At 53.0% G+C, this 13,539-nt stretch overlaps 1 protein-coding gene across 10 annotated transcripts in view; it reads right to left on the bottom strand.

Moving 5' to 3' along the window:
- HSF1 (heat shock transcription factor 1) overlaps window positions 1–13,539 on the bottom strand; it is a 71,814-nt gene that overhangs the window by 8,501 nt on the left and 49,774 nt on the right. For 6 of the 10 annotated variants that reach the window (XM_075140984.1, XM_075140983.1, XM_075140986.1 and 3 more), the window contains 5 exons: window positions 13,331–13,392; window positions 11,819–11,915; window positions 7,909–8,045; window positions 5,959–6,192; window positions 2,225–2,311 (listed from right to left, as the gene is read on the bottom strand). In XM_075140984.1, coding sequence (XP_074997085.1) covers window positions 2,225–2,311; window positions 5,959–6,192; window positions 7,909–8,045; window positions 11,819–11,915; window positions 13,331–13,392 — 617 coding nt within the window. The remainder of the gene's footprint in view (window positions 1–2,224; window positions 2,312–5,958; window positions 6,193–7,908; window positions 8,046–11,818; window positions 11,916–13,330; window positions 13,393–13,539) is intronic. The other 4 variants (XM_075140988.1, XM_075140987.1, XM_075140989.1 and 1 more) reach the window with 2 other exon arrangements.

The raw sequence follows: 13,539 nt of genomic DNA, 5'->3' as shown, positions 1-13,539 counted from the left end.
GAGCTCTGACACGAGGGTCCCGTCGGATCGCTGTGTCTCGCCTAACCTGCGTCGAGCCCCGCAAACTAACAGCAGCAGCCCTGGAAAACGTGACGGACGCAGGATTGATGATACAGGATGGGTGACTGACGCAGAAGAGCTTTGCCTGTCCCCAGGTACGTGGATGCGCACGGAAAGGGTGACTGGAAAGCTTTTGGAGAATAACCCTGTCCGAAGCGCACGCCCTGGCTCTGCTTTCCCTGTCACACCGGCCATGCCCTCACTCAGTGCATCTTTGCGGAGGCTCCCCGGGTCTCGCTCCGCTTTCTGGCTGCCAACCACCTCGCAAGAATAACAAGCCCCGGCTACGCAGCGCGCCTCGCTCCAGCGCCGCTTCCTCGGCTCCCGGGGCGGCCCCGCGGAGCACGGGCTCTCGCGAGACCCTCGCCGTCTGCGTTTCTATCTGATGAAGTGATGAAAGTCAGCCTGCGCGGTGTGGTCTCGCCCTGTGTGGGCTGTTTTACAGTCTGAGAAGTAGCTATGTAAAAATAGCACCTTCTTACTAAACAGATCTGCTCTCCGTGGGTCTGCCTCTCTCCCCCAGCAGAAAGATGGGTTTCAGACCGATGCCACGGCGGCCCCGGACACCGGGCGAGCGAGCCAGGGCACGCTGTGCCAAACCCACTGCCAGGGAAGCCCGATCCTTGTTATGACTGATGGAGGCACCAGAAAGCCCGCGACCTGCCTCTCCCTCCGCTGCGAACCAGTTGAGCTGGCAGTCAGGAGCAGCAGCTTTTTCTTGAGGAAAAGGCACATTTTGAAATGGATGCTGATTAGAAAACTCCATCTGCCAGTCCCTCGCGATGCCTCCAGCGCTGCCTGCTGCTGCGCCTGCACGTGCGTTATGGCAATGCGGCTGCCTGCAAGCCCAGGCACTGCCCAGCACCACTGCTCGCGCCAGCGTGATCCACGGCCACGAGGAGAACATCCCTCCCAGGAAGGACCTGGAGCTCCTGTGGAGCTCCTGAGCTCCAGTGCACGATTCTCGGGTCTCCATCAGCCAGTGCTGCGGCAGAAGCAGCTCCCAGCGTCACCAGCCTGGCTCCCCTCCCTACCAGAGCTGCCCGTCCCTTCTGATCCTTAACCCTACCAAGTACGGGCTGCTGGCTATTTCCTAAAACAACTGGCTGGGCACCAGACACTTCTAGGCGACAAGCAACGCCCAGTCCTCTGAATTTGAAGCACTGAAGATGCACAGAGCTGTTTTTCTTCCCTGTATTGCTTTCCTTTTCAAACGTTCCATTTTCTAAAAGCAAGAAGACAGAGCAGCTTTGCAATGATTACCACGTTTACGTAGGGAGAAAGCAGTCCCCTGGGCTCTCTCGGGGCCATCATGCGGCTGCCTCTTCGTAGCTGGGAAAGGGGCTCGGGGTGTAGGACAGCAGGGCCCAGGTCCCACCAGCCCGCAAACAACAACCAGAGCAGTAAGCAACGATTCCTGCAGTGACCACCTCTGGCGTAACCCTTGGGGGGGGCGAGACACCAATTTAGAAATACATTTTAGCTCAAGACGTATTACATTTGTCTTTTGCATTATTCTGTACGTTAGCTAAAAGCATTTAAGGGTCATAGTTCAGACGGTTTTTCCTAGGCTTCTGTGGGAGACAGGATACTGGCCTAGATGGATTTTGTCCTGATCGGGGATGTTTTTTATTACGGAAAAGCTTTATTAGAACAGCATCTTGGTGCGCAGTCAGGTTTGCAGTGGGAAGTTTCATTGTTCTGTCATTATCATAAAAACGGAAAATGCATCAGAAAAGTCGTTTCAGCCCTGAGCTCCCATCGCTTTCCAATGCAACCCTTTGTTACTGAGGTGCGTGAATTTTGTGCTGGCAAGAGATACCAAACCAACAGCTCTCAGGGCTGAAGTTTCCATTCATCAAAACCAGGTACAGCACGGACAACAGCAGAGCAGACTTCCCTCCCTTCCCTGCCAAGACCACCTAAAAGGATGAGAAGCAGTTTAGCCTCCGCTGGCCACTCAACATTTTTAGTTGCTGCCTTGAGTTGGCCAAGAAGTCTGCCACTCGGTGCCAATTTTGAGAGTGAGCTTTCTCCTTGTTGATATACTACCTACGAGGTCGGGAAAGCTACTTCGGTGCTCTGACAGCTCCCTGCTTAGTGTTCCCCTGCTCTCTTGCCCAGAATTGCAACGCTTGGGGACAGCGGCTATTGAAATGCTAACCCTTGCTGTGATCTGCAATGGAGTGAGGAAGAGGAAGAACTGGGGCAAAGACGAGTGACCTCTGACATCTGCGAAGTGCGAGTCAAACTGAAAAATACAAACAGAAGAGGATACTAGATTCAAAAGACTCACAATCAGGCACTTTCAGGCATGAAATGTTTGTTATGTTCAAAGGCAAGAACAGTTAATCGACCATGCTCCTGCACTTGAAGCGGCACCGCGCTGCAGTCACGGCGCTGCAGCGCCTTCGAAGCGGGCAAGCGGTTTCAGGCGGGCAGAATTGTTACCAACAACAAAAAACAAACACGAAAACAAACAGTCCTGCAAAAGCAAGTGAAGACAGCACAGGTTCTTTACAGCATAGCCAAGCTCAGTTAGCAGTTTCTCAGCAAGACAAGCTACTTCTGATGAGGGTCTGCTCATGTTAACTTCTGCAGGGTGGCACTGACGGGGACCGCAGTCGCTGTCACCTCTCACAGGGTGCCAAAGCTCTGGGAGAACTCAGGCGCTGGCACACAACGCTCCGTTTAGACAGACAGTGACCTGCTGCTCTGAGGAATATATACGTTATGTTAATAATATAGGTGTCAATGTTTTTCAGCACGTAGTGGGCTTTGGCTCTTGTAAAGTGGCTAACGTACGTCCCCGGCTGGATGGTGGATAATGTCTGGGCAACACCGTCAAGCGTTTCCATGCAAACATTCCCTTTTATCGCCTGAATCTTGGTACTGTCGCCTGCTGCTGAAATGCTGTGGGTCACACAGAGGTAATTCTCAGTTCAAATGAAATTCCCTTGGACAAAGGATGTCTTGTAGATTAAATAACAGCCCGCGTGGCTCACAAAGAGGCACTGCATGCCACGACCTGCAGTCTTACGGGCTGCTCTTCTCCGATAAATTTGAGAACACCACCACGTGAAGCATGCTTCACGTGATGAAAAACAGGTATCGCTGAGACTCCTTGGCAGGCTGTCAGTGCCTGGGTCAAGCCCTCGGCGGTTGGGCACCCCTGCCACACTGTAAAGTCACCTACCGTCAGTAAACCCTTATTAGCTGCATCTCAAAACCATGAGCAAACTCCTGGGGATTGAACAGAAGCCTCAGAGAAAGGGCGCTGCACAGCGCCACGTCCTCGGTGCAGCGCACCAGGACACGCAGCTCCTTCGGTCCCAGAGCCTGAGGAGCGAGCACCGCGTGGTGAGCTCTGACCGCGGGATGGGGCACACGGAGAGGCTGCGTCCCTCGCCTCGGGGCGCTGAGAAGACTCGGAAGCAGGGTCTGATACGCCCCTGGGGACGTGGCAAGCAGCGTGCTGCCCATCTAAAGCAGCGCATTGCCAGCACTTCCATCAGCAAGGCATCCTTTCTGCCTGTCCAGTATCTCAGGGCAATTCACGCTTCCCACTGGGTACCTGCCACTGCCGGCCAGCTTCCACTCCACTCAAGTGGATGCGGAGTAGCTCCAGTGACATCGGGAAAGGAGCCGAGTCCTCGGCACGCTGGGAATACCGACCTCCTTCTCTGAGTTTATATTCCTCGTAACATAACAGGATGCACGGAGTTCTGTAACCCCAACGAAAAAAACTGCACGCGGAGCTGCTGAGGCACAAAGCTAATACCATCCAAACCCAGAGAAGAGCGGAGGCTGGGGAATCCTTTTATTATTTACACTTTGCCTTCAAATTCCCTGGGGCAGGGACAGATTTCCTGTTAAATGGTTACGCTCTGTCCAGCACTGCGTGCCCACGGGGTCGACCACAGTACGCTACAGCTCCTCTTTTACAAATTCATGTGGCAAACAGCTAGGAGCTGAGAGATGGATACAGGGCTTCTGCACGGCTGGGAATCCTTACTGGCCAGATTCCTTCCTTCTGGAATGCCCTCTAAAGGAACTGCAAATAGACGAGAGAAGCACAGTATTGCTTCTAAAATGTGGGAGTAAGAGAGCACCAAAAGAAGAGGAAGCACAAGCCCTTTCTTTTAAATGGTTCTAAGAAGCTTTCTAAGATAAAGCGTGGAGCTCAGTCTCCGCAGAGGCAGGGGGCAAATCTTTTCTGCGTCCTTTGCCTGCTTCTGCACAGCCGAGAGTGCTTAATAATTCAGAGACGCTCTCGACAGCGCTTTTTCTTTTTCTTTTTTATTACCTTTTAAATGGCCAGATTCAGCTTCTGATGAGCTGTGCAATAAAATCTGTCTCTTTTTAAGGACAGCTGGTATCGGCGGGATGGATTGCAGTGCCCTGGACAGGTCTATAAATAGGTGAAGCTACAGACAAACATCTCCTCCAAGGCCAAGAGGAAGGAGTGAGCAGGCGTCTCCTGACTCTGCGTGACTCCGAGGCGTAGAGACAGCAAACCCTGCTCCGTTGCGCTGCCAAGAGGCTACAGACCCTGCTGTGGTGGGCCAGCCTTCTGCGCTCACTGCGTAATGCTAAAGGAAGAGGGCTTCTTCCACAGGGTTTGTCCCTTCTCCATCTAAGCTATGACACTACAGCTCTGAGAAGTGACAGCTAACAGAATTAATTAGAAGGGAAGTGCACGTCACACTATCATCACCTTGGGTGTGTGAGTCCATAGAAGCCTTCCTGCTAAAGGAGCTCTCTGCTGCTTTCCAGGACCCTGAAACTAAATGTGTCTTCTCCAAGTTGCTTTTATACTTTAAGGACAGAAAGTCTGTCCTGGCATTCAGAGGGAAGACCTTAATTCCGATACTCCGTTTTCCCCAGAACACAGGGAGAACGGGAAATGGCCGAGATCTGAGAAGTGGCTGAGATCTCAATACGGTCAAGGGAGAAGTTCTTGGCAGTTTGATAAGGACAAGCAACTTTCTAGTTTTTCATCCCAAGACTCGCAGTTGCATCTGTGAGCACCGTGTGGTGATAAAAGACGTAAGACTACACATCTGATCCCTGATAAACAGCTACCCATCAACTTTCAGCCTGCCATCCACTGAGTCCAGCCCAAGTTCGATGCCAGCTGTGTCCTAGTGAGTAAAGAGGCTGAGTGGGAGAATCTATTCACCAAGTCTAGAACTAGGTGGGCAAACAACAGTTTAATGCAAAGCTTCCTCCCTTATTAATTCGGAGGGCAGCTGGGACAGGCAAAAGCAGAGGACGGCACAGGGCAGTGCTATAGTGCACGCTGCCAGAGCGGGCTCATGCAGAAATGCTGCCCACAGCGGTTCCAAGTCTCACCTACAAGTAAACCCACTGGGATTAAAGCTTCTAGCAAGCAATACTGGAAGCTGCCTGCGCTGTCAGCTGCCTTTGGACTGCAAATACAATGCAGAAGCTTTTATACCGTGAGATGTGCTGGGCCTGAGATGAAACAGCTGATCGTACACTGACTCATTCCTACGCTGGAGGAGCAGGCAGTTTGAACGAGCCCTTATTTTTAGCACGGTAATTTTTATCCGTTCTTATTTTGGTTTCCCACGCGGCCCCTTGCAGCAGAGTGTTGGGTCCCCCACCCAGGGGGTTTGATTCTGTGCCTGGCGTCGGGTGGTGGGATACGCTCCTTGCTCCAAGCAGAACAGGAATGGGAGAACAAAGTATCTACCCCGGCACTTGCAGGAAGGGCTGCGGTCAGAGCCACGGGCGAGCTCCTTGGACAAATGACCACATTGCTTCCAAAGCTGGCTGGAAGCCCAGGTTGCTAGCATCGTTAAAGCTTCACAGTACAGAGCGGCGGGATGGCTGGCGAGACCTGAGCTGGGCCGGTCTCAGCACGGCACTTACTTGTCGAGGCAGGCAACGCTGAGGCACTTTTCCTGGGGCTGAGGCTGTGTGGTGCTGTCGCCGGCTGCAGCGGTCGTAGTGCTGGGTTCATTCTCCTGCAGGATGGAGTCAATGAACGTGGAGGGGGACAGAGGAGTTTCAACAGCAGGAGGGTTCCCTGGGCTGGCCTCCTCTATCTGCGGGCTGCGGGCGGGACTAGGGGGTTCTTCTTTGATACGGACCACAGGACTACTCCTGAGAGAAACGGAAAGAAAACTGGTAAAAATCTCGCACTAACACATTCTTGATTTGTAAGATCTGCTTCCACACAAGAGGGCAAAAAATCCTGGTGACTGCTGTTGCCTTTTCACATAGAAAGCCTCCAGAGTCAGCTACAAAGATGAGGTTGAACGAGTACCTAAATATTTCTTCTCTGATTCCGATGCTAATCAGCTCCCCTGACACATCAATGTCTTGCGCTGTTACTGCAATCTCAGCGTGTTTCTTGTGGCTAAAGGTTTGTGAGGCTGCTCAGTCCAGGACCTGCCATGCAGCCAGCTCTGTATAGGTAAAGTTATTGGAAGGAGGGTGTGATTTTTCTTGTAAGAACACAGTTAAAACAATACAGCTTTTGATGTGGACATAGTCTAAGCAGGACAGAAGTAGCATGGTGTATATACCCTTTTTTAAAGTCACCACTGAGACGTGCATGACATGATCACCACCACAGCAGAGGCTGTAGTGTTTTAACTGCTCCCACAAGGTCAGCGGAGCGACTCCTTCGTGCAGGCAGCGCCTGGGATCGACCTTTTACATAAGCACCCAGGCATTTTCAGACGCGCTATTTTTACGGGAAGGGAAGATAGCTTCTTTGGTCAGCCCGAATTCTACCACCCAAACTCACCGATTTGGGGGTGTAAGAGGCGCAATTAGTCCTACTGGAAAGGACAGCAACTACAAAAGGACAGAGAGAAGGGCCATTAAGCAAACATATGGCCTATATTTAAGAGCCAGTGTTCCTGGCAGAGGGTATTAGAGGCAATAAATGGCATTTGTGGGTGATTCAGCACCTCAGGGGAGGTGCCAACGCCAGGAATAACCTATTAAAGAGGAAGAAAAAAGGAGTTGGGAGACCACAAGGTGCTAAGGAAAGATGGGCCCTTCTTGCCCGGGGAGGCTCAGAAAGTTCCAGAGCCGCTGACGCTTGGTGGGAGCGGGGCTGCAGGGAGTAAGGGCTGAACAGCGATGCAGCGAGAGGCTCCCGCTGCTGCGGGATGGCGTCGGCAGAGGCACACAAGGCTGAGCATTACCTACGGCATCCGAGGACAGCGCTCACCTCTGCCAGGGCCTGTGATCTGGAGGAGTGGAAAACGCGGCTGCAGGGCGGCTGAGCCGCACCTGATACAGTTCTCAGCCTCCTCACCCCTGCTGCCTGGGACAGAGCTGCCGTCGTTATTCTCGGTTACTTGAGAAGGAAGCTGCTTTCTGCACCTCCTCCTCTGTGCAGCAAGTTTTAAGGGCAGGGCAGGGCTAACCCTGCTCCCAGGACGTCGGTAATTTCACAGGACGGAGCAGACGGCTTCCCCTGGGGAAACCAAACCGTGACCCACCCCGGGCAGGTTCACACTAGACGGGGCAGGCAGAGGAGCGAGCGTTGTTTGGAAAACAGAATTGAAGCTGAACAAAACCAACCAACCAACCACAAATCTGCTGAGACGGCAGCGTTCTGAACGAGACTATCCTGGAGGGACAGGCCAACTTTCCGTGAAGTCCTGGCAAGGCAAGCAGCATCGAGTTCAAACACCCCGAACGTTCCCTGTACCACCGGGAACTGCGCTGTTCTCCAGCTGTCGCTCACGGGGGATTCTTAACCGCAGAGGCACGTTATAGCGGCATTTGACTACTCAGCGCACTGGGAAACACATTCTCCCTACGCGGATAGCTTCAGATTTTACGAGAGCAGCGGCATACCTTTCATCGAGACTGCCGCTGGGAGATGCTGAAGGGCTGGACTGGGCTAGCTCGGTCACGTCAGAGATAATGGGACCAGAGTTGGCTGAAGAATCCGGGGAATACAGGTTGGAGCCACTATATGCTGGGGAAGAAGCCTGAAATGACAATCACAGCATTCGCGGTGTGAAGCACCAGGCACGTACCGTACGCTGTCCCACGTATGGGAGACGGAGCGGGAGGAGGCACATCAGAACAGTCCAAAACCTGACCCACCCGAGGAAGCAGGCAATGTGGGACTCAACACGATGCCTGGAAATACACTGTTGCCAACCCGAAGCACTACTAAAAAAAATAAAATTGGAGTTCTGTTCTGTAAACTTCATTTTCTTGGAAATAATGGAATTTTAAAAGTAAAAATATTGGATTCTTTTTCTGGATCATTCAACACGTGGGTTTTCAGAAGCCCAGATTTTCAGCTTTCCCCCTCCACTAAAACTCCGTTCTTTTTTTCTTAAATGAAAGCTGAAATTCATACGACTGAGACCTACAGATAAACAAGATTTCCATGCTGGTAACAGCAACATGGAATGGCTGCATTTTGGTATCGATCTTGCTAAGGAGCAAATTAACTGAGACATTTGAGTGAACCTGAACCCCCTTCCTCTTTGTGTGCCAGCGTTTGTCAGTCCAGGACACAAAGCAAACTGCAGATTGAGGATGCACCCAGGAGTCAGAAAACCACGGGGGACGAGGAGAATACAGGGTAAGAGATTCTGCTCAAATTCTCACAGCTGCCCTGAGCTTCGAGCTGATCCATGACCGCACTCACTCTCCTCCTCCGGAGCGACCTCCTGACGCTTCAGACAGTGATGGCCACACTGAGTGGTAGCCAGGGAAAACCCTGGTCCGTCCTTCCCTTCGGATAAATATTTGACTGTCTCTCCTTTAATGCTTGCCTGTACTGCACACACAGTAATTAGGCTTACGCCAGCACCACGTTAACCTTCTTGATCACCGCTTAGCACAGACAAGACCACAGCGCAGATACGCCCCCTCAGCTCCCTCACAATTAAAAAGAATACTAGAGAATAACCAAAAATAATTCCATCTCACTGCATGCCAGGTGGTACCCAGGGGCACGCGGAGATGCTCTGCAGACGCTCTGCCCGTAGGCTTGCTCCAGCCTTGCTTGAGAGGTTGGATGCCCACCGCCGTTCGCACGAGCCTCCTGCCCAGTGAGGAACCTGTCCTGCGAGCAGGAGCACTGCTGCCTGGCGCTGCGCTCACCGGCACATCAATAGAACAGGCAGCCACCGATTTGGAACTGCTATAAAACCCGAAGTGCCGGCAGCGCGCAGCCTGTGCGCTGAGGAGCGTGCAGACAGCACGCTGTCCTTGTAACGCGTGATTGTGCCCTGTTCCGGACCGTGACTTTTGGGCTACCTGTTGTTTCTGCAAGTCTGAGGTTGCGTTCTTGAAAAAAGGGTGTGATGATGTGGCAGCAGTTACACAGATGCAGCATCACCGGGGGCACGGAGCGAGCTGCTGCTTTGCAGCAGCGATGCGAGATAAGAGCCGATGAGCGGCGCAGGACTGATCTCGGCTACGTCACGGTCAGGACTGCCCACGCCTCACCCCCACTAAGGCCTTATGCCACGTTAACTGTCTTCTTGTGAAAACACCATTTTTTTTTTCCCTGCCGAAGCAGGGACTACGGCATGTCAGGATCCAGCGAGTTGGCAGCTCGCTCTGAAAAATTGCCCAACTATCGTTCCTCAGTTCTGTTTGGAGCTGACAATCATAAACACAAAAGTATGAGAAAAGGTGACCACCTGTGTTTCCCATAATTGGGACAATCCGGTAATACCTGGAAGAGCTCCCGGTGGTTCTGCGTAAGTATTTGCTGCATGCAAGAATAAAGGCACTTTTAAGAAAGAGATCACAGGATTAGACGGGAGCTGGAACGGGAACAGAGCGCTTCCACAGAGGGTGGTCTAACTGCAGGAGAGCTCTTTAATGGGGCTTAGCTATTTTGGTTCTCTGCTAAAAAATTCATCAGGATGACCTTGGCACACCAGGGCAGCTCGATGTCAGGAGCCAGCGGCTTGAATCCGCTGTCCCAAACAGGACGTCCCTGCAGCAGCACGGGCAGGATTGTACCCTGGAATTGGGGACAGCTTTTATTTTGCTGCAAACAGCTGGTATGAAAGCTTAGCTATGTTCCCAGCTGTAAAGCCTTGCTCCTGGACTACGGCCTTGCCAGAGGATCGGCATAAAGCAGCACATTGATTCACACAACAGCTCTGGCCAAGAAACACCAGCTGGCTTTCCCATGCCCGGCAAACAGGGGTGCCGCAGACCACGAGAGACGCCCCGAATTTAAGTGGTGCAGTTTCCCAGGGCGCACACTGATAGGAACCACATCCAACAGAGCATCTAAAATGAAAACAACCATGTCAAGGCATGAGATTTAGTGGATTAGCATAGGCCTGAGGTGACTAAAAGCAGTGACCAAATGTGTCACACCTCTCCTATCAGCAGCAAGCGCTGAGCCAGCCAGCTCGCCCTCAGGGAGCGCCACGAACGCGGCTTTTCAGCTCGTAGGGCACGGGATGAGTCTTCCAATCCTCCTGGTAAGTCGGAGCCCGCAGTTTGCAACCTGCACGGCATGAAGACGGGCAGTTCTCGGTATTCAAAGCATCGTGCAGCGTCACGACGAGAGGGCTGATGTGCGGGCACGCTGCAGCTACCAGGTCGGAGGGGAAGCAGCAGTATGAGCCACCCCGCGCCGCTCCCCGGCTTACGAGGCTGAGCAGACTCACCACGCACAGGCCGGGAGCAAGTCCGTAGCTCATCGGCAAGAGGATTCAGGGCCAGCATTAACGGGTTTGGAGGAGACTCCGTGTGTCCACTGGCCATGGAACAGTCAGGGGAAGCAGCTCACCAAAAGGTGCGTAGAAGGATGGGAGAGTATGGACAAAACCTCAGGATTCATCGGGACCCAGCAGCGATCCGAAGGACGGTCCGGAGCACACGTTTACAGACTCCTCCTGTGACGCCGTGTCACTGCGAGGCCACCTCCGGCAGGCACGCGGGTGAGGTGCGCCCTGGAGCGCACCGTGGGATGACTGCATGGCATTCGCCACCGTGACGAGGCCAAGGTCTGAACAACATCCACATCCAACTACGAACTCGTTTCTTCTGGACTATACATTGACGACGTCTTGCAGGAGATCCCTTCACCGCAAAAGCTGCTGCCTGCTCTCTCACCTCAAGTCTTTAACACCACACAACCTGACTGACTTCGGGGATTATTCTGTGCACAAGCACCAGCTGGCTTTGCTTCGCTCTTCCCACCTCGCTCCCTGCCTCCACGGACACAATTCAGCTCTGATCACTTGGGTCTTTGCTACTTCAGGCCTGTGTCTCAGCCGGGCTCTGACCCACGGCACCTTCCCTGACCGAAAGGAGGCTTCTTTGCAGGAATAATGCTAATTATGCATGGTCACACATTAATTAGGCAATACGAGCGAATGTTTAGCCGGGATTGACTGACATCAGATGCGTTTTGTTTGTGACAGAACCAAAACGTGGACCAAGTCAGCAGATGTAAGCTAAGCCAGAAGGCACCACTTCAACCCATCTCTGCTTTCCGCGGAATTCAGGTAACTCCTCGCTTGGTCTGCAAGCCAAATCCTCGGCCCCATCACAACTATCGTTGGGAATTACTGGCTAACAGCTCTCTCCCCGTTGGCTAAGCTAGAATGCAGCTGCCACCTTAAAATACTTTGCCAAACAAAACAAAGAGGTTGTGAGCAAACGGTTGTACAAAGGCAAGACCAGCTGGAGAAGAGCCTAAAACGGGTCCCTCCCCATGAAGCTGTGTCCTCGTCCCCCTCCCCAGTTCCAGCGGGCACGGCACACTTACTGCGTATGGGGATGAGCCGTGGACGTGCTCCAAGGAGTACTGGCGACTGTATTTCGGCATGGAATGTGCTGAACTGCTGTCGTTCAACATCAGGGGGCTACAAAAGATTCCCAAACACCACAGGAGTTACCGCGCTGCCGGCACCGGCTCTCGGGCACCACCTCTCCCCCGCAGAGCCCACTGCCCCAGCCCAGAACTGGGTACTTGCACCACCCGAGGGGCCAACGCACAACCGCCCCCAGGCCTGGAAGCCCTGGAGGGTCCAGCGGCCACGGGGGGGGTTGTGTCAGTACGGCAGAGCAGGCAGCCCCACCGCACAGAGGAACACATGAGCCCCCGTGACAGCCCCTGGGCTACATTTGGCAAGTCTATTGAGCAGAAATGTAAAACCTCAGGCCTCAGAGGACTTCTTTATAGTCCCCGGTCACCTCCTTCCGCAGGCCTGTATTGTCAGTGCTCTGCTTGGCTTCACTTCTCCATGGCCAACTGCTCCAGAGATGGATTACTTGTGGTCAGCTGTGACACAACCACTTCTGTGGCCCTTTTCATGTACTTGAGTACTGTGGAGAAACTCTTTCTCCTTACAAGATAAATCATTTCAGCATGTCTTGGACATTATCACCATATAAACCACTATCTTCATTAATAATAATCAAGCCTGCTGTGGTGTTGTCTGCCATATGGTGCTGCCGGGCACTGTTCAAACACAAAAGGACAGCCTCGCAATTCGGCAGGCAACACGGGACAAGGTGGGGGAACAGGCACACGCAGTGTCTGCCAGTTCACATGTGAACGAGTGCAAGAAGCCCGGCGGAGGAGGAGCCCGTCTCACAGGATGACGCTGGACGAGCAGGGCCCGTTCAGCCTAGCGGAGTGTCAGATGAGACACAACAGCAGAACCATCTGCAAAAGCTAAGGAGGGAAAAGTAACTGTGCCGCAGCACAATCCCGGGACAAAACCGAGTAACTATTAACTGGCCAAACCGAATCAGCCTGGAATTGTTCTTAATCGCTTACGGTACTTGAGTACCAAATGGTCATCCAGCACAAGTAGCTAGGGGCAAAATAACGCACAGCACATTTGAGGACAGGCTTGATTAGTGTGTGAAGGCGTCACAGCAGCCTGTGACAGCCGGAGGCTGGTCTGGATGGTCCAAGGTCTGCCTTGACGTACACCGACAGAAACGTCACGGCAGTGCCAGGAGACTGCTTTAACAGTGCAAGGCCCCAGCCCCCACTGCGTACGCTGCCACAGTGCAGTGGTTAGGTTCTGCACGGGCTTAGGTGGCCTGGATCGCAAACCCTTCTTGATACCAGTTGCATAGCAGCGTTAGCTGGTTTTGGCTGGAGCAAGTACTTGAAGGCTCACATGATCCCAATGACCGCTGTCCAGTCCTACCCCACTGGCCAGGCTGCTACAGAAGACAGAGATCTGGGGGACCCACTCTGCTGATCCTCTCTTTATTCTCTCAGACAGGGAATCTTTATCTGGATGTAGAAATGCAGACTTACATCTTCCTCTTCACCCCAAGAATACGGTTGGATTGCACCAATGAAATCAAAAACTGGATAAGCTGTGAGGAGAAAAAAGGAAAAGCTGTTACGGTGCGCACAGTACTTAGGTAAGCACGGACAGAAACAGCTCTGGGACCACTGGGTCCCTGTGCTCAGAGCCGAGCCAGAGCTGGGCACGGGGGACGGGGCAGCGCGCTGACTGCAAC

The sequence above is a fragment of the Calonectris borealis genome, chromosome 2 (assembly GCF_964195595.1).
Source record: "Calonectris borealis chromosome 2, bCalBor7.hap1.2, whole genome shotgun sequence".
Classification (NCBI taxonomy): Eukaryota; Metazoa; Chordata; class Aves; order Procellariiformes; family Procellariidae; genus Calonectris; species Calonectris borealis.
The sequence above is the reverse complement of the archived record's forward strand: the minus strand, read 5'-3'. Positions and strand labels throughout refer to the sequence as shown.